At 38.2% G+C, this 26,983-nt stretch overlaps 1 protein-coding gene across 10 annotated transcripts in view; it reads left to right on the plus strand.

The window, feature by feature from the left end:
- Nucleotides 1–26,983, plus strand: part of tacc2 (transforming, acidic coiled-coil containing protein 2) — a 59,812-nt gene that overhangs the window by 23,887 nt on the left and 8,942 nt on the right. For 4 of the 10 annotated variants that reach the window (XM_032552391.1, XM_032552394.1, XM_032552392.1 and 1 more), the window contains 11 exons: nucleotides 5,081–5,356; nucleotides 16,680–16,786; nucleotides 17,919–19,338; nucleotides 19,463–19,498; nucleotides 21,100–21,157; nucleotides 21,248–21,455; nucleotides 21,887–21,936; nucleotides 23,208–23,317; nucleotides 24,215–24,368; nucleotides 25,318–25,467; nucleotides 25,792–25,884. In XM_032552391.1, the coding sequence (XP_032408282.1) occupies nucleotides 5,081–5,356; nucleotides 16,680–16,786; nucleotides 17,919–19,338; nucleotides 19,463–19,498; nucleotides 21,100–21,157; nucleotides 21,248–21,455; nucleotides 21,887–21,936; nucleotides 23,208–23,317; nucleotides 24,215–24,368; nucleotides 25,318–25,467; nucleotides 25,792–25,884 (2,662 nt within the window). The remainder of the gene's footprint in view (nucleotides 1–5,080; nucleotides 5,357–16,679; nucleotides 16,787–17,918; nucleotides 19,339–19,462; nucleotides 19,499–21,099; nucleotides 21,158–21,247; nucleotides 21,456–21,886; nucleotides 21,937–23,207; nucleotides 23,318–24,214; nucleotides 24,369–25,317; nucleotides 25,468–25,791; nucleotides 25,885–26,983) is intronic. The other 6 variants (XM_032552395.1, XM_032552400.1, XM_032552399.1 and 3 more) reach the window with 5 other exon arrangements.

Raw genomic sequence — 26,983 nt, forward strand, 5'->3', positions numbered from 1 at the left:
TATTTATGAAAAGTTGCATTACCACATAAAACAGTTGACTGGAGTTTTACTTCTAAAACTAGCTGTGGCGCTTCAGGTTTAGAATTACACCCCTTGAACATTTCATCACATTACAATCACAAATTTTGTGCAAACACAAATCTAAAAAGTGTGATGTGCTTCACCATTCATTGCGATTACAGCTTCCTTTGGGATTAGTCGTCTCGAGCTTTACACATCAAGGGACTGAAGTTTATTCCTCTTCTTTACCGTCAGATTTGACTGAGAGCAGTTGGCACAGCGTTTCAACTGGATTTAGGTCTAGACTTTGACTAGACCAGACTAACAGATGTTTAGGATCATTGTCCTGGTGCAAGTTGATACTGACCCCATTCAAGTCTATTCCAGCCTCTAACAGGTTTTCTTGTCTCTGCTGAAAAAAAGCCTCCCCACAGAATGATGTTGCCACCACCATATTTAACAGCAGAGATGTGCTAAAAATTGATTCACATAAGAATTATGATTCTCATTTACTACTATTCAGAATCAACTTAAAATGTCCGACGTGGTGAGGAAATATATACATTTTCACAGTTGTTGACTAAATGACCACTGAAATTGCAACTCCTCTTTGGACAAGACTGTCTGCAGAATGGTGTGGTACTCGCTCCTTGATCAATTTATTAAAAGCAAGACAGAAGATTTCTGGCAGGGAGTTATTACAGCCATGCATGTATTAATATTTAAAATTTAATAAATGTGAAAAAGACACTTTAATGTCTCCCTTAGTCATTCTGCCTTGCAAACCAGAATGGAGTAGATCATGAGAATGCTTTGCACACCTATAGACTAAATCAGAATTCATTACAAATAATCATTTTGAATCAAACATTAATTTTAAGTGAAATTGTGCATTGTGTGTTTATGGTGGTTTGCAGGTTTGGTTTTCCTCCACACAATGCTTGTTGTTTCTTGGCCCTCCTGGACATTTCACTTCTGAGACTTGATCTTGCATTAACGAAAGACAATGGATCATGACTTATTTTGTAAAGATCAAATTTATGAAGTTCACAATTAACAGATGTCTTGTTGATCTTTGCAGCTCCTCCAGATTTACAATGGACCTTTTTGGCTGCATGTCTGATTAAAAGCTGGTGATATTGATTTCTAATCTGTCCCTCCATTTGGTTGCTCTAGATTTTAACTAGCGATATCAGAGTAAAGGCGCCTGATTACAAATACATGTGTTGTTTTTATTTGTAAAATACTTTTAAAACACATGTGTTCTTTATCTTCCACTTCAAAGTTGGGCTCTGCTTTTTTTGTTGTGCTGTTCTGTCACATAAACTGCCAGTAAAATCTGTTGACATTTGTGGTTGTAATGGGACAAAACATTTAAAAAACATTCAAGGGGTATATATACTTTTGCAAAGAACTGAATATCTGTTATATCTAAAAGGGTTTCTGAGTATTTAGTCTATTATGTAATCATGTCATATTTTACACACTACTAAAATATCCAGTTATTTTATCTTGTTTTCCCAAAATATATAATTATATTTAGTTGAAGCCCTACAATGATAGAGTTGGACTTTTTATTTAGTATTGGTAATTCATATGTGACCAATTCATGGTATTTGTGTAATTCTCTGACGCCTGAGTAAATTACTTTTTTTGTATTTCTGAAATTCATAAAACTAAATTTAAATTTGCTGCAATCTTTTAAATATGTCCTTTAAAGTGAGATGCAAAACTTTTTACCATTAGTACTGAAATGTTTTCCTTGCCTTGTAACATCTGAATCTGGATCTTTGCAAACCTCAAAAGGATTTCTCAACATCACAAAGCAGGCATGAGTTACATATCCAGTTAGAGATCTTAACCATCACAGCAGACCACTTTTCTGCCGACTAGCTTTTGGTTTTGCTTGTGAATAAACAAACGTTTCATATGCATACATCTGAGCATTAGGCGAAAACTTTACATTAATATATACAGTAGAGTAAAAATCAGATGATCCATTGCAGAGCTTTGAGGTACACCAGCATTAATATCCACCCGCTGAGATAATTTTTATCTGTGTGAAAGAAAAATGGCCCCGACTATACCACCACTGTTTGCTTTGATATTTTCTAGAAAATTTTTACAAAATTTGGATCCTACTGGAAGAATTTTGATGGGTTTAAAATCACTAATAAGTGCCTTCAGCAGATTAAAAACTGGGAGTAATACCTGGAGTTTTCTAGGAAGTTAGAAATTGCCCCGCTTTAACTGAGCAGTTAATTACATGACTCAGACTAATCAGGTGCCTCCTTATGAGTTTAAAAACTCTAGGTCTGTTACTATTGAAGACCTAAGAGGAGAAATAGAAATTTGTATTTTTTTTAATCTGATACATCAAATGTAAAATAGGAGCATAACTCTTTGGAGAGCAGAATGACTGAATATGTTGGTTTTCTGGAGGTTTTGAACAGAATCAGTAAAGTGTTGAATCCATTCAAGAGAAGTTTGGTGTGTTGAAACCCACTCTTTAATGTAAATAGACTGGTTGCCCTGGTGATTGTAGATTTATTTGCTTTGCATGACTGGATAAATTATTGTCTGCGACTTATTCTGACATTTAAAATATAATGGCAGTAGAAAGTAGGGTAAAGTACAAATTTGCCAAACAATAGATGTTTTCTTTAGGCATTTTTATGTAAACATTATGAGCTGGCTGTTGGCTGCAGAAAGAATGATATGGTCCAATCTTTACAGCAATTTAAAAACTCTTTTTTTTCTTCTGGTAAACTGCAGCTGGTTTCATTTAAAACTCTGGCATAAAACACCTGGACGCTTAAACCCAGATGTTTCCAGTAGATTACTTGGGTACTAGCAACCAAAAAGACCAGAAATCCTTTCAAAGCACAGTCAAATGTGTTTATTAACATTCATTAATGAACAATAAGATTGTATAATTATTCATTAAAAAGGCTCTTAGAATTTTATAGTGTGTTACCCAGCTCCCAGATGAATTTATGGCAGTAAGAATGTATCGGGCAGCTTGCAGGGATAATGCCACGAGATTGAATTTGTCCCACTTGAAACAGCTCATATGCTCTAATTTGTTATATTTGTCCTGCTGCCACTATGTGCTCATCATATCTGTGGGCACTGCTAAATTAGAAATCATCAGCTGTTACATTGAGTAGGTCAGCTGATTCTGAACTTACATAAAATTAAATCTAATCAGAGCTTATTCCACAACTTTTCAGCATCATACTTGTGAATTCACAAGTACTAATTCAGTTTATTCAGAGGATTCAATTAAGTACCAGATTTAGAGAATCCAGTTCAATCAGACACAATCCAATCCTATAGTTAGATTCAAATTTAATTGCATAAAAACTAATTCTGCTGATCATAAAATGCCAGTTGGTAAAAGGGAGTTCATGTAAGGAAGGCAAGGCAAGGCAACTTTATTTACATAGCACCTTTCAGCCAAAGACAATTCAAAGTGCTTGTACAAAGAAGTTAAAAACAACATACAACAGAATAAAAATAAACAAAATAAACATTACAAATTTGAATATAGTTAAAAAAAAAAAAGGAAGCTCAGTTCTTGACTTCAGGTGATTGAATTCCCAGCGGTTTCTCAGCCCAAGCAAGCATGTGGCGACAGTGGAAAGAAAGAACGTTTTGTGCACAGAAAAACATAAGAGAAACACTCAATCAGGAGTACTTTCTATGGCAAAGAAAAACAATAAGAGTAGTCAAAGTTATTCAACCCAACTTCATAATCAATAGCTCCTTTCAGAAAAGCGACACCGAAATACAGACTCGCTGAGTCAAGGGTAAAGAAAAATATCAATGGCAGCAATAGCTTAAAGTAAAGCCCATTTTGTAAGAAACATGTAAATACAGAAGCACTAGGTCAGGACTATTTTCTATTGCAGAAACAAACAATAAATAAAAAAATAAACAAATCTAGGAGAATACTTTAAATTATATGTCTTAGCAGCTCCTTTTAGGAAGAGAAAAGCCTAAAATCGAAGGGCTTGCTTTACTTTTTACAGCAAACAGCAAAACATAAAGCTCAAAGCAGCAACAGCTCTATCAGTGGGTTTATAAGACACAGCTGAGCACAGAAGCACTGAGTCAGGACTACCGTAAATTGAACAGCAAAACAAAGATGGTATGCAAAATAGCTTTGTCTGTAACTCTCTTTTGGAAAGAGTCACAACTGAACACAGAAGCATTGAGCCGGGAGTACTTTCCAAAAAAGAAAAAATAAATAAAGCACTCAAAATTAATGGTAGAATTAATGACAAAATGCTTAGACATACAGGCAAGTTACTTATGAACCTGTCTGATGAGGAAGTTTGAGTACGGGTGCATATTGGAACAGAAAAAAATGACTCAAATTAATAGAATCTAGTCAAAGTCCTCCCCTTCTGTGCATAAGCAAACACCCACAAACCTCCACGAAGATAAGACGGACTGGAGAATTGAGGCTTTTTTGTTAGCTTCCCATTGCAGGTTGTATGTCTACATTTTTATTTCTTGCATTTTTAATGTGTTTTAATTTGTAAAACCTGAAAATAAAGGAAGATTTCCTATTGAAAGTATAACATGTTCTGGTAGGAACATCTAAAAAGAACATGTCTGCTTACATTTGGCTGAATTTGTGCTTTTGATAATCAAGGTATTTTGAGGTTCTAGTTGTCAGAAGAGTCTGCAGGGCTATTTCTGAAGCCAAACAGGAGGCATTCCCCAAGTGCAGAACAGCTGCATGGGTGTCCAAGGCAATGCCTGTCAGATTAGAGAGCCTACCACTTGGGATAAGGCCAAAACAGATCAGGTCTAAATCCACTCCACCAGGAGGCCATTGATGACAGAGCCTGCACCATCAGGCGAACCAGGCTAAGTCTCTGAAACAGTAGACTGTCATGTCTGGGCAAATAATGAGGCAAGCTGAAGATTGAGTTTCAAACAGGAAGACTTACTGTCGTCTTCTGTTTTAGTCAAGTCTGCTTCATACGTCATTTGAACAGGAACATGACAAAGGATGTAGTTTGTTTTTTGGTTACCTGCTGATGTTTTGCCTTCCCTCCCTCTGCAGCCTCCCCCTTGCTGAGCAGACAGAGAGCGGCCAACCTGTCCCCACTTCTCCCACTCCTGCCCCCAACGATCACAGCACTGCTCACCTGCCTGCCATCCCCCCTCACCTCCACAAAACCTCAGCACTCGCCCCTCTCACATCTTTGGAGACACTTCCACCAACCCCACCTGCATCCCCCTGCCTTCCTCCTGCTGCCCCTGTAGAATCCTATACACTTCCTGCTGAACCCTGTGAGGACCTTTACCCTGTGTCTGCACCCTGCCTGGTTCTGTTAAGGTACGGTACACACCATTGCCTGTAAACATCTCCATGTTTAAGCAATTTTATCATTTAGTTTTAAAATTCAGCATTGACAAATGCAATGCAACTTAATTTGGACCTTGGAATTTGTTCCAAAGCCAAAAACCCTTAAATTTCAGCATAATAGCTCTGGTGAAATGATACCATTAAATTGACATCTGGCACACTTACTCAACTTGTAGATCCTGATCTTGCAATTCTTTAACAGGGAGCTTTTTGAAATACTCCTCCAGCAAGGCTTCTTTGCATAACTCAAAGAAATAAATTTCAGATGTGAAGCTCATCTTATGTGCATGTTTACATGATAAGTATGCAGCTGAACTGGTATTTTGTCTTAGAATAAGCTCTTAAAATAGGAGGAGGAAGAAATATCTAAAAACATATCTATCCAGTAGTTTACAAAGTAAGTACATATTTCACAGTAGATATTTCAAATTGCAAATGTTTTGTTGAAAATCACCCCTATTTTTAAATGTCTGAGTTTATTTTAGTACAAAAGTTCTTTGTGAAATTATTCCCATACACTACAAATACTTTTATTAATTTTGATACATTGCAACCACAATCCTAAGTGTATTTTATCTGGTGTACTGAATGCAAATGCACACTACAATATTTTTTTTTTTTTGAATAAGACTTTGTTCCTATGTAATTATCCTCCTATTTTAAATCTATGCACTACTTTATGTTGGTTTGTTTCATAACATCCCAATAGAACTAATCTAATTGTTGTTGTTATGTGACAAAATGACAAAAAGGGCAAGGTGTACTCATAATTTTGTAAGGCAACGTTTTTGTTCTGTTCAAGCATAAAGCAGCATCAGGTTTTCATATAAACCTATATGCCCTGTCATCAACTGGGCTTGTTATCCCACTTATAAAATGACAGCATGACACTGCTATGTACGCTGACCACAAAGTGAAATCAAACTTGATTTTTAAAATTTAACATAGCAACTGATACTTACATGTACTTTTTATAACTACTGTGTTTTTATATGTGCAATCATAGGTGGACAAAGCTCCTTTGCAGTTTTTTTAATATCTGGAACACAGTCATGTACTTTTTATGAAACTCTTACTAAATTATAGCCACAATATATAAAGTGTGAATAGTTCACATTGTTTAACCCACACCCTTCTTCTGCAGCCCCTCTTGGCTTTGCATTTTAATAGTTTTATTTGGAAGGAATGACTCAGCCACTTCTATGGTGTAAAGATTTTTGCAACCACCAGAGGGTGTTTTTTTCAAACTGTGCAGAGGAATGCTTAAGTGCTCACATGTTTGCATGACTGAACACAAGGGGACAAATCAGTGCTGATGCATTTCATGATACATAGATCTCTATGATTTAGACAAGAAGCTTCTAATATGCAGAAGTTTATTTGACCTTGATTTTACCAAAAGAGAGGACTCTCTTTCTCAAGGGAGTCCTAGTCAGGTACATATTTATTTGAAGCAGCTGTGTGAATATTTAGCTTTATGAAAACAAGCCATGCTTAGTGAGGAGCAGAAGGATAAAAAAAACCCAGTGAGACATAATGTTATATTACTTATAGTCTCTGAGTGATCTGTTTGAGTACAGTGAAGAGGAAGCTTTGAAAAAATTTTATATTTGACTCCACAGATTTTCATTTTTGACCAAAGATATGTACGATTATGGCAGAGCATGTGTAGACCTACCACTTCAGTTTTAGGTAATTTTCTTCACTGGTTTGTTTTTCTTTTAGGTTGAAAAAAATATTTCTTTATTTTAATGGTCTTAATTAATAAGAAATTATCACATCTTTCTGTGACTTTTATTTTGCAGCAGTAAATCTGTTGGTTTTTCTCTGTCCTTAGTGGCTAAAAGTTAATGTATGCAGTGAAACTTTAGTTTCTTCTCAAACTACTCCCACCTCTTAATTTTCAGCAATTGTGACCATTACATTTTCTAGTAGTGTCTTCTAAATTTTGAGACAAAAGGTCAAACTGAAGGTAATTTAAGATGTGTTTTTAAAATGTTCATGCTTGACACAGAAAACCTTCTACTTATTTTGCTTGTGACTGTTATTTTTCATCGTTATCTTCTGCTGCAGCAAAACAGCGGTATGTTTCTTTCCTATGGATAATATTTTAAAAACCTATTTAGTGGTGTGTTTTTTAAAATAATACTGAAAATAAAAAAAACAGAGTACTAACGTATGGATTTTCACTGCAGCACTTCACCTAATTAAAAAAGTTTTTAGCTGTAAACTGCTTAAGAAAAAGCTGTCAATGACATCACAAGAAGCACAATAATCGATTAAATCACCTGGCATTGGTAAACAATATGTGGGATGAGAGATTTTTAACGGTTTTTCACTTAGGCTGTTAACTGACATTAATTCACGTTTCACTAAGTTCTGCCCTGGTCCTCTTCACAAGCCACTTTTATATTTCTTATTGGTAAACACAGTAAAAGTAGTCTGATCAGTTGCTATATGTCTTAAGTGATGTCACTTAAGGCATAAAGTGACATCACTTAAGTTCAGCTTTAACAATTGATCAATTTTGCCTGTTTCGTTGGGCATTACATGGTAAACGCAGTGTATTTGTATACTGCTTTATCAAATCAGAGGACTCTGAAGCACTTCACACCCTGTTCAGTTATTCACATGCTGATTGAGAGAAGGCTGACAGAAGCAAGGCTGCCGTACAATCGCCACAAATACGTAGAGGGACAGAGTGGGGGTTTGAACTGCCAAACTACGGGTAACAAGGCGAACTTCTACCTCCTGAGTCGTCGTCACCCCATCAAAATATCTGTGCAGATTAATATGAGCTGGCTTAATTTTCCCCCAAGAGGTCTTTTGGTCAAGACATTTCAAAAAGGACTGAGACCAGAATGTTTACACAGTCTCAGGTGGAGAGAAATTTCTCTGTTAAGATGACAACATCAGAACAGTGTTGCGTACAGTCTGCCTGGTTCATAAAGCCTAAAGCTGCCAGAGTGGTAGGGTGCAGTGCTCATATTGAAGTGGCTGGTTTGTTGGTAGCCTAATGTGGCTTGCAAATTGACTTCAAAACTAAGCTTGAAATTTATTTAGAATTCTGAAATGAAAATTATCTTAAAATCCCCATAAACAAGAATTCACCTGGTTCTTTGAAAACAGTGTAACGAATGATAGATGTGAGGTAGATGCTGACAACTTTGGTTGTTTAACTATCACGACTGGTCATGGCAGATGGAACATCCCATGAGTGGAGAATGAAGGTTACCAACCAACCATTTACTTCCATTTGCCCTAAAGGACAAACTGTTCTTTGTGGAGTTTTATGTATTGCACTGGAGTCTGAAACAGGATATAAAAATGGATATTGAGTTGAATCTTTCATAGCCCAGTTATAAATCTTTCAGGAATCCCTGTCACAGCCGTTTTTTCCTGTGCATGAGTAGGCTGAACTCTGAATTTCTTTCTGCTCTGCAGCTGAACTGAGGGGCAAAGCTCGACTGTAAAAGAACAGCCTTTTCATTCAATACTGAACCTACTGGAACAGATATTGGACAGACTTCTGTGTCCTAGATACATCTTTGAGCTTCTGTGGGGGTGGGCGGTCTAAAGGGAAACGATAATCAATGATTTTTCTTTTAGCTGGGTTTGTGCTTTGACTTTCGAACTCGGCTACAATTGAATGGGTTTCTTTGAATTGTAAATCATCAACCATCAAGCCAGTTTCAGAATAAAACCTTCTCAGCATGCTTTGCAAGTTCATTCATCAAGTAATGAATGAACTTGATGTTTACACCTGGGTTTGTGTTCCAGGTTGTGCGGAGCAAATTGAAGAATTATTTTTGCCCTGACAGACACAGGTATTACACCTGAAACCTCTGTACAGAAAGTTGGAGCTTCTGCCAGCTCAAGTTATCCTAGAGAGCCAGAATCCCCGTACTTTCCCATGGGGGCACAATAGATTTATTCTTCTCAAGTTGCTTAGCCTCATTTCCCTCTTTGTAGCTGAAATCAGTTGGGAATTTGACGAAACTGATCCTGCCCCCTATCCAAAGCCCACAGGACACATTGTTTGCATCTGTCATAGAGATGACTTAAGAAACCACTCCTTGATCGCTTTGGTTAGTGAGAGAAAACCAGGGCTTCAACAAAGAGACAGAGAAAATCAGATATGAAAATATTTATTAACATCCCTATAATGATGTGTAAAATGCATTTGAATTAACTTTATTTGCAGCAGCATTATCTCACTCTAAAAAATTTGAAAAATCCAACCCATGACTTGATTTTTACATGATTTTTTTTACTCATTGTTGAAAAAAAAAGAAAGCGATCTTTGAAAGTCCCTTTAGGGAGGGCAGGAACTAAAGTTTATTTTAGCCAAAGAGCCACAAGGCTGAATGAAGACCCAGTTATATCAAAACAACACAAAAAAAATGGTAGCCTGGAAAACTACCATCAAAAAATATAAACATGTGGATTTTGCTTAATTCAACTGTGATAAATGTGCCTTTTCAGATGTGACTAAAGTTGATTCTTTATATAAAAAAAACACTGCAGTTGAGTTGGAGTTGAAACAAAAGGACATCTGGATAAAGGATCACAGCATTTAAAGTACGGTTGAGAATCTGTGATGCTGTGGGACCGTTTTTGGTTTTTTTCTTGTCTGGGAAAAATGGTAAAGTGCACGGCATCATGAACCTTTGTAAATACCAAAATTCAACAGATTTTAAATAAAGTCTGTTGGATTTGGTCTTTCAGCAATGTAATGATCCGAAACAAATTGCTAGGTTGTGTAAAGAGGAATTCACACAAAACTTATTTCTATATACATGATTGTACTTTGTAAAAATGGTAGAAAACTATTGGCAGAATGAGGTATAGCAGATTTAATTAGTTATTTTAATGACAAATTTTACTATTGTAGATTTAAATTACTCACTGTGTAAACTTATTCAAATGGAAAGTTTTATCTTTCTTAATTTTTAAAAGTGACATTAGCCAACCACAATCAAAGGTTAATTTATTGTAAGGCTTTTTGCACATTTTTACCAGGTCTCTAATTTTTTAATAAGAGGTGCGTCAAACTAAAAGTAGGAAACTGACATCTGTAACTTCAGATTTTACAGTGTCCGTCTCTCCCTACACATTATTGCATTCTGTAGTTGGAAACAAATGCAGTTGTATTTTAAAGTTTTTTTCTTGTGAAGAACTGCTGCTAGCATTATAGACATATAGAAAGCAAAAACTCTGAGACTCTGGTTTCATGAACTCTATTGTTTACCTCAGGCATCTCCCTGGTTGGCTAGACTGTATTGGATCCTTCCATTGTGTGAAAAAGAGGGAACGACAAGTAGGTATTTTTTCTGTACAGGTCGTAGGCTGATGGAGTGAATATCTGGCACCATGACAGCGATTTAGTGAGGTATGTTAACTCAGACGTCTGGGATGGTGGAAAAGAGAAACTGAGAGCGAAGGAGAAAAAGACACTTTATCACGGCAGTTTCAGGGTCCATCCATTGTTTGGCTCCCCTGCACAGTTGCATTAGCAGATGAGGGGGGGTAAAGAGCTGCTTGTCTTTTTAAAGGCGCAGGAGTCTGGTGTTTGGGGAGAATGAAGGAAAAAAGGGGGAGGAGGCTGTGAGAGCAGCAACACAGCTCAGCGATTTCTGGAGCTGAGCAGAGAAGACGCTCTTCAGTCACATCTAGAACGACAAGAAAGCTGGAATATTTTTTATGCTTTTTTTATTTTTAGACTTGATTGAGATTTTTTTCCCTCTCTGGGTGCTTCATCATTTTGTTTGCATTTGCACCAGATGAGAGGGAGGAATGCTCCCCGTAAGTTGAGGAGCAGAGGACAGAGGATGCTGTACATGAAGCGAAGAGCCTCTTAAATCGTCCGCCACCGTTTCGCTCCCTAATGCAAGGAGCCCGCTCTCATCCTCTGCACTGCAGCACGGTGCGCTCGCCTCCTCTGATACAGGCTACCCGCTCTGCAAGCCTACAAGGAGAGGGAGCTTTGGAGGTAGCAGGTGGATGTGGTTGGTGGCTGGGCAGCAGGATCAGGCAGGGGTGGGGGGCAGGGTGGGCAGAGATAGTCAAGGATGGGAGCCAACGAGTCCATGGAGCAAGGACAGATGCGCTGTCCATCTCAAGAGCACATGTAAGTTTGGAATTATTGACATTTGTGTTTATTGTTCCGATTGGAAGGGACAAAACCACAAAATTGTGTCACAAAGATTGTTTTTTTTTGCTGCATAGATGTTCACTATAGCTGCCAGGTGATGCCATTTTCTAGATTAAGACGTTGGAAAAACACTAATCGCTTTTGTTTTTTTTATTCTGTTTTCTCTAATAATAAACAGTCTTAGCTATTAAAAAACAAGCATTTAAATGCTAGTCTAATTTGACTTTGCGATGTAAATAAGATCACCTAAACACGTGTGGACGCACATGCACGTTCTTCAGCTGCCAATACTGTATAGTAGCTACAGAAAAACCATAACAGTGCTTACAGAGGAGTCCCTGGGAAGCAGAATACAGTGAGTCAGGTGGCACAGGGAGACTGGTGGGGTGATGTTTTTGTTCTGGAAGAAGGAGGACGCTACCGCCGCGCTGGGAGCTGACGTCGGTGACGGTGTTGAAATAGAACACGCTGTGTGGGGGGGTTGGAGGATAACTCAGGAGTGGATCAGTGCTCCACATCTCAGACACTCTGGTGCTCAATGGTGAAGTGAAATGAGGAGAACAGGAAGATGAATCCTTTTTTTCTCCATTAGAAAGAAGAAAAAATATTTGATGGTCTTGCAGTTTCTGTAAGGCTTCTTCCTGCAAATATCAATTTATGCTAATTTGAATTTAATCTTTAAGACTATAATTATTTAAAATTAGTGGGGGGATGCTATAAAAAATTCATACTAGAGGCTTTGGAATTAAATTATCTTTGTTGATCATATTTTTAATCAAATATCAATATTTGACACAAACTTTGGTTGGAATCTGAATTAAAGCACACTCAACTACCTTCAGGTGCTCGTTGTGATCAAATGTATATCGGCTGTGTTGGATTTTATGAGATCAACACAAAGTTACATTGTTAAAAACTATGGCATGCATTCATTTACCCCCCTCTTTACTCTGATACCCCTAAAATAATCTACTCTAGCAATGAGAAAGCAGCTGTTGGGGGTGGGGGGTCATAAAATGTCCAATTCGCTACTAACCACATGAGAGACAAGGATGTAGTAAATATATTGAAAAAAGGTGCTTTGATTAGATCAGACCAACACAGAATGTTTTGACTAAATAAAAAAAAGGAAAGAAAAAAAACCCAGTGCGTATCCAAGTGTTTAGAACAAAACAGTTTATAGTAAGATAGGTGGTACTAAATTCAGCCTAAAATAAAACCAGTCAGAGGCTGAAAAATACGTGAGACTCCAGATGTGATTCAACTATAAACCTAGAGCTACAATAAAATTGTTACAATTAAAGCACATCTGTGTTTTAGAACAGCCCAGACACCCTGACTGAGCTTAAGGTATTTTGCATTTTCATTTCAACTATTTCAGTCTGCAGGCATTTTGCAAAGCTGGTAGCTGCAAACCCCAAAGCACTTGGAGCTGCAGTAGAGTACAAGCAGGATAGACTCAGAGGGGATGAATACAAATGCAAGCCACATATTTCAGATTATTTTAAAATTCTTAAAGGTCTTTTATTAAACTTTTATTCAATTTTGCACTGTTTTGTGCCAGCTGACAACATAAACCACTTCAAAAAACATGAACATTTGTGGTTAGCGAAGCATGTTCTAAAACCTACATAGAGACACTGTTCAGACTTCTTGTGTAGTGTTCAGTATGTTTATGAATATTCATTCATCTTATCAGAAAAACACAGGGGCTCCCTCTGCTGGTTTGTTTTTAGCATGTCAACTATACAATTTTGTCCCTGTTCTTTCTTCACACTTCTGTTTTTAATAAAGTTCTAACAATAAATCCTATGGAAAACTCCAGCGATGAATTAGCAAGCTAAGAGAAATATTAAACTACAAAGTAAAAGATGAAGGTGAAGGGAAGCTCATACCTGTCAGGTCTCCCGTTTTTTCTGGGAAACTACCATATTTTACCTCCCTCTTCCACCGTGCTCCTCTCGTAAATACCCCGTAGTGTACCACTCCCCCTCTATTTATCAATCAGTCTGCTTCCATCTTTTAATCACATTTAAAGACTAATTCCATGTTTTATTTGGTTTTATTGCTACCTGTTTTACCCACTGGCTTTCCTCAGGCACTAGAAGCTGTTTAGGCAGACAGCATCAGATGGTGTTGCCGGCAGCAGACATGTCTGGCTGTCTGACAGTCTGTGTGTTTCTGCCTGGCTCCGCAAAGCGTTCTGTCTCCAGGCAGGCTCCTCAGCCTATCAGAGAGGGCTGTGAAATGCTGCTCTCTTTGTTTATATTCACCCCCTCACCCAGACTATTCAGCCATATGCCTTCTGAGTAAAATCTGTTTGCACAGAAGGCAGAAATTTGTGTTTGCCAATTTAATTACCTTCACTAAAATTTACCTGACTTTACAGCATGGAATTTTGTGCATTCAATGTTTCTTTTCCTCCTTGAGGAATATGGAGAGAATAGCATCCATTTCTCTGGTTACCATAGAAATACACTGTTTGCAGTCATATTAATGTTATCTGCTAAACTTAGCTCTGATTTATTCACTAAAAACTCACCATGACCTTAATTTGAACCTTTGAACCATTTATAGCTAAAACTACAATGCAAGCAGTGACCAAAAGTTTATGCATAACGTAACATATTTAGCTATAATATTTAGTAACTGCTAAGTTAAATTATGTAAAAAAAACTACTAAAATAATAGTAATAAGGGGAAAAAAATAATTATATAATAATGACGATTATAGCAATAACTATAATAGTAATTTATGTAATGTATTAGCTATATGTGAAAAGGTACTTAAACAGAGCAGGCTATATCAAGACCATTTTGTTTTTGGCAGTTGGACATGAATGATTATTTCTTCCTGTTGCAGTTTTCTGATATGTGTCTGATGCTTGTCATAACTGGGAAAACAGTCCAAAACGCTGAAAGATGTACTGGCATTCACAGAGTGAGCTGGCTTACATTCCCTTAATTAGTTTTTGATGTGTTGTCCTTCTCTTCAGCCTTCATGTACTGCTCAGCTGGGTCTGACACAAAAGCTAACTTCTGATTAATGCTCTGCTGTTCTTCGACATCTTTTTTTTCTCCCCCTGCTCTAACGATGACATGCTTCTATGACTCCATGACTAGGTGTCAGAGAAGCACCTTTTTATAGTGTTTTTTGTTGTTATGTTGATGTTGTCTTGTTGTCTTTATTGGCTCTTTTGTTCTTTTTGATCAATGAACTGTCATTAATTTGATGACATCATCATCATATGTAGGAACAGTTTCAGAATTTAACCCATGATTCTTGGTGTCTAATACTTAAATATCTGAATGAAAATTTTATAAACACTAGACTGTTTGTTTTTCATTGATCAAAAAGAGAGGGACGCAAAGAGAGAGAGGGTGAGGGAGAGAGAGAGGCAGAGAGAGAGGAGATCTTTTTCATTCTGCATCCACTACTTGTGTGGTGAGGGGACAGACTGATGGTGGCTGATGACAAAGAGAGAAGCAGAGTAAGCTGACCTAAAGCAGGTAAATCTGAACATCAGGCAGCAAAGGGGGAAAGAAGATCTTGGAGCATCATCTTTGGAGGAAGAAGTGTTGCTGCACCTGGCTGCCGGTAGCATCGCAGTGCAGACTTCTGGTAGCCATGGCAGTGAGTACGTGGCAGGCTCTGTCTCCTCTGCAGTGGGCCCGATGGGGCTGGGATACGCTTCTGGGAGGGGCAGGAGACGGGAACAGCCCGGGTTCTGATCCGACTCTGGGGCTCCTGCAGCGTCTCTCGTGGGGTTCTCGTCATGATAATTTATTAAAGACTGCCGGGGAGGCAGCCAGACAGAGGTGAGACGGGCTCGGGCTGCATGCCATGAAATGATGCTCTGAACTGATGCGTAGTGGTGTTGTTAATCTGTGAGCTCCACTTCCATTGATTTTCAGTGTTTCTCGCTATATCCTCTAACACAAAGTCTTTGTACCCTGAGATGGATGGAGGTGTATGTGTGTGTGTAGTGAAATGTGTCTCTGGTGTGTTGTTATTTCATACCCCTCTGCAGATTTAGCTTTTTTCATTTCTGCCAATAAAGTCCAGCATAATATGAAAACAGGAACGCTTACTATAATTGATGTAATTTATAAACCACATTTATATTATTGGAATATTTCTCAAGTGCTCTTTTTTCTGTTTAAATATAAAAAACCTCTAATATTTAGCTTTTTAAAATTCAGATTAAGCATCTGTATAACATTGTCTGTTGTAGCATTCGACTGATTAAAGTTATGACAACCTTTTTGTTTTCCAGCATTGGACATTGTTCTATGCTTGTTTTCACAACCTCAGTCCATCATTTGGTGCTGCGTAACGTAGCGTTTTACTCCATTAACTTGAACATCTGGCTGGTGTCTGGACTAGTATTCCTTTTAATTGAAGGACAGTATTTACATGAAAGTTGCATTTTATTAAAGCTTTCTACACCGAGGAGCCCCCCAAGATCCAGTACTTTATTTACTCAGTGGTTACCATTCAGTCTTTGCATGACATCTCACATGCTGACAATAGTCAATTGTACATGTCTTTTAAGTCATGCCATTTCTTTAGGATGTCTGTTGAATGGTGGACATCCACTGTCTGTCTGATATTGATCTTTACCTAATTTCCAGCAGTCGTCTCAGTGATTGCATAGCATAAATTTCTTTGTAAAAATAATTTTATATTAGCTTTATGCAATAATATGTTTTGAAAAAGTACATTCTAGTTTTTAATTAGCTGTAAACCCTAATCCACAAATTTACAATCAGTGGGCCTTAAGTTAAATTTTTTTTATAATTGCATTACTGAAATTAATTATTTTTCATTGATATGATCATTTATTAGAATGTACTTGTACACTGTGTTCTTGTGCAGCTCAGAAACAATTTTAAAATATTAGTGCTCACATAAAGGCAGCTAATAACCTGATGCCAGAACATCTGCTCAATCTTTTGAGTAACATTTAGGTACTCTCTGTTTTTGTTTTTAAAAAATTATTTATTCATTCATTCATTTGCATCAATGATTACCTGGAAAATAAACGGGCCTTTTGCGAAACTCTTAATCTTTCTGATATGGCATCTGAATATTTTGCAGCCTTATTAATGTCAGGTGTAACTTATGTTTTGTTTTAGGAGCTCAGACTCTGATGGTGCTTTTGAAACTCCTGAATCTACAACTCCAGTGAAAGCTGTTTCTCCTGCTGAACCCCAAAGAGAGCTGCTGGAATCTGATGACAAAGGTACAGTAGGAGATGCTGAGATAGAAGCTTGACTGCTTCAATTGTTGTTATTGAAAAGATTGTTGCATCCTCTAGTGGTGGGAAGCTGAACTGCTCTTCCAAACAGTATGGGTTAAAAATCCCTTGAAACCTTCTGGACTGTTTACAGACAGTTAAACTAGAAAATTCATTTTTAGTAAAGATAACTGAAGAAAAAGTAAGTATACACATTTTTTAAAGATGACAGCATTTTTTTTAGTGTTTTGTTTGTGTTTTTCCCTCTTAATCTAAAAGATTTTTATTGATCTTTTTACATGTTATCCCTTGGACCAGATTCTTAGATTGAACAATGGTTCCCAAAACAGAGTATAAAATATAAACCTTATATAAACCTTTAGATGATCACCAATAATACTAACAAATTAAAAAATGCTTTATAGTAGCCTGTATGTGGCACAGTTACTATAAATAGTGAAAATGTGTATACTGCCTTCATGGTCCTTGACACATTTTGTGTCGTTACATAAACTTCAAGGTATGAAGTTTATGCAATTTCAATTTCAATCACAAAATTGATTGTGAAAATCAATTTTAAGTGACTTTTACATTTCTTAAAAAATAAATCTCATAAGTGTGCTATGGCTGCTTCACTGGTCAATGCTGTTCCTGTCCAGCCTGTTGGTTTAGTTGGACTGAAATGTCTTTGTAGGTTTGGAGTTGAGTTCCATTTTTTAAAATATATTGGATTAATTGAACAGAGAGCTCTGTGACATGCTCAAACTTTGGGATAAAACCTAATTCTGCTAAAGACAACTCCACAACATCACCCCTGACCTGTTTGATGTGTTCCTTGGTCTTCATGATGCCGTTTGTTCTCTAACAAACTTCTGAGATCTTCATAGAACAGCTGCGTTTATACTTAGGTTAAACTGAAGTGAACACTATTTAATAATTAGTCTGTAGTTGAAATGTGGCAAAATGTAAATACTTTTTTAAGGTAGATTGACCAACCATGCTTTCTTACTCGTACAACCATTTTTTTCCACATAACCAAGAAGATTTAATGTAATGATCCCCGTTTCTCTGTGTGGATGTTACTTGAAGTCATTTTCCTGTATAGCAGGCAGATTAATCTTATTTTAATGTTTTGCAGGTGTTAACGGCTCTGAAGGTGATCTTAGTTTGGACATCACTGCAACCGATGCACCTTGTCGGTCCCCATCCATTGCTTTTGATGAGAACAAACCCATTGCTGCAAGCGGGACGTATAACTTCGACTTTGTCGCTGTAGAGCCGACGAGTCACACTCTGACTCGCTCTCTGAGCCTCCAAGGGGGGGAGCTCGATAGCTCCAGTCTGCTGGAAGGAACAGCCTCTGGAGCTTTCCGTCAGCACTCCGAGTCCTTCAGCGTTGGCACCGAGAACACCCCGGGGAAGCTCCGGAGACCTAAGAAAGTCAGCCCGGGATCTGTGAAGAAGAAGCCCTTCCTCAGACAAAACTCCAACCCTGACAGCTCAAAGCCAGCCTCCTCTAGCAGCACCCCTGAAATCACAAAGCGAGCGAAGCCTCGGACGGCTAGCCCTCTCCTGACTCAGGAGGATTTGGAGGTTGGCTCTGCAACTCCCAGTCCCGGAGGCACTCTCAGAAAAACCAGGAAGAGCCGTGTTGAGACTCCGCCTCCTCTCCTAGAGGAAACCAATCAAACCTGCCAAGAGGAGAGCAAAGAGGTCCCTGCCTTACCCTTGTGCCAGGAGGAAGCCCCTCTTGCAGAGAGCGTAGAAGACAAAGACAACTCTCCAATCCCACCCAGTGCCTCATACAAATGGGATCCAGAAAACTTTGAGAACATTAACCCCTTCAGCACTGGAGGTAGCAAAATCACCAATTCTCCTGTTTTGGGTCGTAAGGGTCCTGTGTATGGCCCTGCATCTAGTCCTCCTCTGAGCCTCCCTGTCCGTGCCGCAGAACCACATCACCATACTGTCACCTCCCCTCTGGAAGAGCTTTCCACCAATCCCGAGGAGCAACCCATTCTACCCAAGCGTCAGCCAGTAAGGCTGGAGTTTGACTACTCTGAGGAAAGCTGCGAGGTGCTACAGCAGGCCTCTCCTCCATCTAAGAAATTGGGCAAGAAGCCTCCTGGCAAGATGCTGTCCAGAAAACCAAAGCTGGGGCTGAAAAAAGCGGCTCCACAACAGGTGGAGCAGCTGGACAACAACCCCCCTGCAGCCTACAACGGATCGGATGAAATCCCCATTCCTAAAGTGTCGTACCACATTGAACCCGACAAGTGGGATGACCCAAACTTCAATCCATTTTCTTCAAAGAAAAGTATGTCCAACTCCCCCACCTTATCCAGGCCATCATACAGCTTTGACCCAAACAACATTGATGAGTCTACAAACCCTTTTAAATCCTCCAACAAAATGGCCGCCTCGCCTCCCAGGGTGCCTGTCTCTTTCGAAACGTCGTCCAATGACTATGATAACGAAAATGACAATGACAACATCGGGGAACTGGAGGACCAGAACCAAAACAAACCGGCTAAGAAGAAGAAAACTCCCTTAAAATCGTAAGTTCACATGGTCCTCTGAAAGGCTGATGGAAGAGTCCACACTCCTAGTTTGTGTCTGTTATGCCAGTGTCCTCTGTCCGTCTCTCTGTCACCTGTGTTTGTGTATTCTCATGTACCACAGGAAGTCCAGGGGTGTGTCCTCTCTTTGTTGTCTGTTGTAAGTAGAGGGACAACACAGCCATCCTCCCTTTCCAACCCTAAACTCCATCTTAAAAAGCAGCATGTTGTTCCCCATCCTATTAACAGAGACATCATCATCCTTTGGACCTACTATCTAACTAATGCATTTGAACTTTATAGTCAAAGATGAGGACACATGTTTTTAGTTACCTTTTTCATTCTCTTTATAGCTCTGTGTCAGAAATAAGCTTTATTTATAAAGACAGGAACAGATTTTTTAGCACTCCTGGTGAAGACTTGGAAAAAAAAGTTTAATACTTTAATAATTTACTCTGGTAGAATAATCTCACTCTGAAAATTTTAAAAAAGGTTGTTGTTACCTTTTCATTTTAAAAGGTAACAACAAGCTTATATTCACATTGGGTTCCGGTAATACAATTTTGGTACTCAATTACATCCTTATATATTTAGATAGAATAAATGGTGAAACAAATAATTTCACAATCTCTGAAACCTCGAGGTCTGTAGACAGATTTTATCTTTAGTTCTCCAAAATGTCCTGGAAGTGATATTTAATTCACTTCCAGGACAGTGAATGCAGTGAAGGAAGACCAGAGATGAAGATATCCCCAGAAATGAGTCTAACAGTGACACATCAGCATATCAAGAGTTTAAGCAAGGCAGAGAAAGACTCTTGATTGCTTTTACCTGTAAAAATGCTGATCAGGTATCCTTTTATCTAAAACACGGCACTTAATATGAAACATGTTTTTATATATTCAAGATGTGATGCTAAAAATCCCTCCTCAAACTTCGCTGCATAACCAAGAAAAAAATACGTTTTTTTCTTTTCATACAAAGCCCTCTGCCTTTCAATAACTATTTTGCAAACAAAGCCTTAAGAGTTACAAAAACCCCCCAGATAAAACAGATGGGGAAAAATCTAGCATCATTTTACTGTGAAAGAACTGGATCGTTTCTAGAAATGTTTAACAGAGCTTGAGCTCCCCCTTGTGTTCATGTTCAGTTATTGCTATGCGAGACTTAATTTATCTCATTACTGTATAGGGAAATTCAATTATCAAAGCAGCGTACAAAAGAAGTGCAGGTAAATGACACATGGACAGTAGAATACACAAGAATATAGAATGTGAAAATATATTAATATAAATACAAAGGTGAGTTAACAAACTAATGATTCAATTAATTATGATAATAGCTTTATCTAATCAGAAATAAAAATAATTCAGAAATGATATACATACATATGTATATATATAAACATGCCTTTAACCGCTAATACACATTAACTTTTGTGCCACCATCTACTCAGGTATATAAAATGTTTTGTTTCTCTGCAGAGGTTTTTGTAATATTTAAAATTAGAATTCATATTAATTATTCATCTTGTCTGAGCTGTAATTCTGACACAGTGAATTCAGTTGTTTCTCATGAAGTAATGTTGTCATCCTTTTATGTGAAGAGAGACGCTTTCCGTCCAGAGTACTTGGAATTTCAGCAGTGAACAATATTAAGTTTAAGGCCATAGATGCCGCATCTAATATTGTGTTGTTTTCCAAAGGCTTTGGATTTCCCTGGATTTTAATAATTTATATTTTGTTGTCTTTTTTCCCTCAGTAATACTTTCAGAGTCAAGAGGTCACCAAAGAAATCCCCGTTGTCTGACACATCCCAGGTGTGTTTAATTTGCTCTCTTTTAAGGTTCTTTCTCACTTTTAAAGTTCCAGCTGATTTTAGAGTTTCCCTCTTTGCCATTTTCTTGCAGGATCCCACATCTGCAGATGAATCTTCGTCTCGTCATCAACAGGATGATCACGCCACAGATGAGGAGAAGCTGGCCTCCTCCACCGGTCATAAGTGGGCGGTCCGCCACGAGGTGGACCAAGATTTAAACACTGACCACCAAGACTTCCCGCAGCCCTGCGACGTTACGACTTTCGTAAACGAGAACAGTCTCCCTCAGGAGAATCCAGGTTTGGCATTACTGTCTGATTTTTTTTTGTCTCCTTCAGGCACCTGTGTTCATGCAACATCAAAGTGTACCACACTCGTACAGCTATTCAGTGAAATTCAAAGCTTTGTTTGGATAGATGCTCATGTAAAGCAGCTAGTTACTTTGTTATCCATTCATAGAGCAGTAGTGTATTGACTTTTCTTCTAGTAGTAAAAAAAATAAATAAATAAAAGGGCTGGCCCAGTTCTCTACTGCCCTCTGACCACCAAAAGACCCACCTCCTCCCAGAGGCTATCTGGCTCAACCTATCTGGGTTGTAGATGAAACAGAGAGCAGACAGTGCTGGTTCAGCCTCTGATCACCATCAGACAGACCTAAACATTAGTCACTGTGGTATTCCACCTTATATTCTGGTTCTAACTCTTGGTTTTGTGTCTTGGTCTGCTTCAGTCCAGGACTATGAAATTGAGTACATGGAGAAGATCGGCTCTTCCTCCCCAGTAAGTATTTGTTTGACATATTGACAGATGTGATTTGTTTTCAGTTTTTATGCATGTTGATGTTTTTGTGTATGTTGATTGGAGATGCACCAATCAAATTGTTTTGATACAGATTGTAGCGAACACACGGTCATATTCAATAAATTGGAATATGCGTTTGGATAAGGTACCATTTGAAAATAACTATTTTAATCTGGGATTTAATCATTAAGCCCATAATTCTGCATAATTTTTTGTTTAAGTCTGATGTAATATTCTTACCTGAGTTACGTTTTCATTAACTGCAAGCAGAAAATCATCGAATTTACCAGCTATAAAAGCTGGAAAACCATCAGCCTGTGTGTAATTAACTTATAAAATGCAATTTATTTCAATAATTTTCTAATTTATTTAATGCGACTGTAGTTTTTTCCTTTTAAAGACTGCTCATATAAGATATAACAACAGTATTAAGCATATTCTTCTGAATTCGCTCTGCCAAGATTTGATTTGGTTTTAATAATCTAAAACAAAAGAAAAAAATATTTTTTTTATTGGTCTTTAACATCTCATAATAGTGGTTAGCATAGTTAGTATTACACAAACAGCAGCTTCATGTGTATTCCCAGCAGACCTTAAGTCCTTGTCTCTTCTGAGGTTCCCAACATTTCCAAACTTCTCTTCCATTCCAGACAGAAGCGCAAAAAATAGTGCAAGGAATCACATTTGTCAATGCATTGTCAGTCTGTGCAATATCCCAGTGGTAATGGACTGCTTGTACACTATATTCAGTAACTTGCTAAATTTAGAGTGTCATGGATTCACACTCTTCATATCAGTCAGGAAAATGTTGCAGGAATAGAAAGTAGAAATGTGCATTAATTATAATCAGTAGTGTCACCACATTTTTGCAATTACATATTTTCCTGATAGTATGCATCCCTACTCAAAACAACAAACAAAAACAAGCATCTTTGCTGGATTCCAGTCTGTGCTTCCTGTGAGCTAATTTCTTTTCACACCTCACTGATATTGAAAACAGCTAACCTTGTTTCTTCATTAAGCCACAACATTCTCACCACAGAGGGTTGTTGCTACCATAGTGTGGTAACTCTTAGGTCTGATATGTTCATTAGAAAAAATATTTTTAAAAAAAATTAATTTGATAAATTGGTCTGGGCTGATCCAGCTGAAAACTGTTAGATTCCACTCACCAGCTAATGTCCCTGAGCATCTCTAATGATGATGAATTATTTCAGTTTTCAGCATTCTTTATTAATTGTCTTTTGCAGCCACTGTCTATCAAAAAGCCATCTCTGTACTTGAACTTGGACTCAGTGTCTGACAACTTAACCAAAGCTACTTGTGGACATGGATCTGAGCCCAGCTCCCCCTGCACTGGGTAAAATATACCTTACATTACTTATTCACATATTGTAGCATTACTACATATGTTACTTTACAGCATTGCATAATATATTCCATGTTGATGTCTGTGATTTAAATTTTCATACTATATTATCTTTGTATTCATTTGAAAACTGTAATATTTTTATTGTGTGATTATTGGGTGTCCTCACCACTTATTGGCACAGTTGGTGAAAATATGTTTTAAAAAGGCATTGAAATAAATGTATCTTATTGCAGTAGGTATCATATCACACAAAAACACACACATCTTAGTAGTAAATTTAAGTTATTTCAGTGGGAAAAACATTTCCTCGATACTCTTTAGAAAAGTAAAGTATATGCATGGTTTGATACTGCAGTTTTATTTATTTTATAGGTGCTAGAAGTTTTTTTTTCTCCCCCAAAGCTTGGAGTTATCAGATTTTTTTGTTTGAAATGATGCTGCTATGATAAAAGACACTTTCATTTTAAGGTATTTTAAATGTCTTTACCAAGAAATACCAAAATCAGTCATCATTTACTAACAATAATTAACACAAATTTTTATTTTAATTAATTTTTATGGCAATATTCAGTTTTGTTTCACTGAATATTTGTACTTTAGTACACTGGATTTTAATAATTTTGACTACCTTTACATTTATTAAAAAAAAAAAAAGTTCAACCAACCAACTTTAAATCAGTAACATCATGATAGTGTGAATTTTTTGCTACAGTTTACACATTAATATTTTTAGTGTATGGATCAACAGTCTGGGCTGAGTGCATTTTAATGCATTTTATTTGGTAAAATAAAGTATTAATTATCTCTTCTGTCTATTTTACATAGACGTCTCATACGCTCCCTGATACTTTTACTCAGACCTCAGATTGTTGTCCTTCTGCACAGGAGTTTTGAGGAAATGGAAGCCCAGATATCTGCAGGCATGAAGACGCCGGTGTTGAGCCCGCGGCCTGGTCCCGAAGGTTCTGCTGGAGATAAGGGCAGGAAGAGAGAGAGCGAAGTCCTCAGCCGGACACAGAGCATAGAGAGGGACGAGCAGGTGAGACCAGGGCTCTTGGTAAACAGCTGGCATTGATCACATTTGTTATAAAGAATAAACTGATTTTCGTTTATCTGTGTACTCATCATCATGTATGGGAATTACAGATGCATCTCAGTAGATTCTGTAATAAAAGGGGAATTTATTTCAGTAAGTTACCACAAAGTTTTTTTTAAAGCCTGATGTTCAGAGTGCTGTCAAATATTTTCATTAAAAAGTTGAGTGGAAGGAAAAAGTCCTGGATGTAGACTACAATTGTACTTCTGAAACTAAGGTATCCATATGTGATTTACTTGGACTGCTGCTCAATTCCCCTCTGTTCAGATTAAAGTAGATTTTATATAATCTGGATTGGATTTGTTTGAGTGTTGAGTATGTGCTGTATGAACATGGGCATACCTTTTAGTAGACCAATATTTCTTTTTTGATTTTATCTCGCAGGGCTAATGGTTATCATTGTGGCTTGTGCACCTGTTTCTGTCATTTTGCCCTTCCACGAAGCTTTCTATTAAAATACTTAGATACAGCACTCCATTAACAGCCTGGTTCTTTAGGAATTTGCTTTAGTTGCTTACTTTAATACTTTTATTTTGTAATATTAATGTAACCTGAATTGTAGGTTTTCATTAGATGTAAGCTGCAATTGTAAAAAAGAATCTTCTACTTTATATTCCATTTTATTGAGATGCACCTGTATGTCATGTTTTTATTTAGTTACATCTTACTCCATGTTGTTGTTTAATCAGAATTGAGCACCTCCATCCAGAGACTTTATCCCAGGACTCGAATCACAGTGATTCTCCAAAAATCAGCCCCATCACACACTTTTTCCCAGCTTTGGTTCAGGAAATTAGCTGCCACTCAAACACTCAGCGCTTGCTTTGCTGTGCTGTCCCGTCCCCCTCCCTCGATCCCATCCCTCTGCCCACTCCTCCTGGTGCCCCTGTAGCCCTCTGGCCAGGGCCCCGTGGTGGCTCCTGCTCCAGCCCAGGCCATGCCCCTGTTGTTAGACAGGCTGTCAGAGTGTGAGGACCCCCTGCAGTACCTGGAGCCTGACCTGGCTGAGACCAACCCAACCGCATTCGCCCAAAAACTACAGGTGTGTTGCCCCACCTCGACGAACCTCGAAGGTCCTGGCTCTGGGGAGGAAATGTGACTGTGTATGTTTTTGTTTCCACATCGTTCCCATTGTGTCAACGTTCTTCATCCCTTTCATCTTTTTATGTTTCCTCCTCCCTGTACTTGCAGTTTTTGGCTTGCTGCGTGAAGTAGATTAATGATTGGTAAAATGCAGACGGCAGCAAATGTGTGCTCTCAATTCAAGTCTTTGTATGTTTCCCTTTGCTCTCTTCAACCCTCTCCCCTCCTCCCCTACCCCACCGCTCCCCCGTCTGATATTTGGCCCCCCCTGTGTGCGGCCAAGGAGGAGCTGGTGCTTGCTGCCCTGAGGCTAGAGGCTCTGCAAGTAGCCCAAAGCATCTCTCAGTGCCCCTCCCTCTCCACTGTAACCCCCCAGGTACTGCGCTGAGTCAGCCTGCACCTGCTGTATTCAGTGTGTGTGGGTGAGCGTGTTTGCTGCAGAAAATAGGCATCTTGAATGAGTGATTAGGGAAAAGCAGGTGTAGCTGAAGTGGGTCATTGTAAACTGCGGTGTTTGCATGGGTGTGTCTCGGCTTGCCGATCGGCCCCTTCGGCATGGCGGCTGTGCTGCAGCATCCACAATCCCGGTTCCCCCTCTCCACACGATACCGCTAATGATGCTTAACGCGTCCTGCTCCCATTCAGACTGGCAACAAGCTCCTCCAGGTTAATGCACAGTCCAGTGCTTTCCTAGCCCCCCTGCGTTGTTTTTTGCCTGTTGCCTGTTCATGAGAGGCTTACATTAGCATGAATGTGACTGGGGATGTAATACGATAACCTAAAAACCGCAGCTGCACAGTTACACGGCTGCAACCCTTCCTGGTGTATTTGATCATCCTCTGTTTCAAATCTCCAGTCACATTTGAGTTTTTCTTTTATTTTCCCCCAAACTAACAACACAAACGCAACACAGAATATTACAGCGCCTTTGGAAAATCTTCAAAACCTTTGGAGTTTATTACATTTTGTTGTTTTACAACTGCAAAGTTTAATTTATGCTATTGGGATATTATGTGACCAATACAAGAGCATAACTATGAAGTGGATTGAAAGATTCTTCATGGTTTCAAAGTTTTTTGAAATTAAAGTTGTACGTAATGATTATTTTAATAATCAATTATTGTATCAATTATTTTGTTGATGAATCAGTTAATCGGATGAGAGAAATTGGCACATTCTTTAGATTTGTTAACCTCTGCTTACGCCTCAGCATCAATAATGAAGCAAAGGGATCCAGAATCCTCAGACTCTAATTTGCTTCAAGGTCCTACACTTTTTGGTTCAATATCTTGTATATATCTTGTTGCAGGATCTGTTTTCAGCCATCTGATAGTTATTCCCTTCAGTGAAGCTGTAAATAAGACTTATTCTCTGAATACACATTTCAAAGACTTTGAAAGCCATGTATATTTTTTTCTACCAGTTTACAATTATGCGCTCATCACATAAAATCCTAATGAAATTGACGTTTGCGG

Source organism: Xiphophorus hellerii, chromosome 22 (assembly GCF_003331165.1).
Source record: "Xiphophorus hellerii strain 12219 chromosome 22, Xiphophorus_hellerii-4.1, whole genome shotgun sequence".
Taxonomy (NCBI): Eukaryota; Metazoa; Chordata; class Actinopteri; order Cyprinodontiformes; family Poeciliidae; genus Xiphophorus; species Xiphophorus hellerii.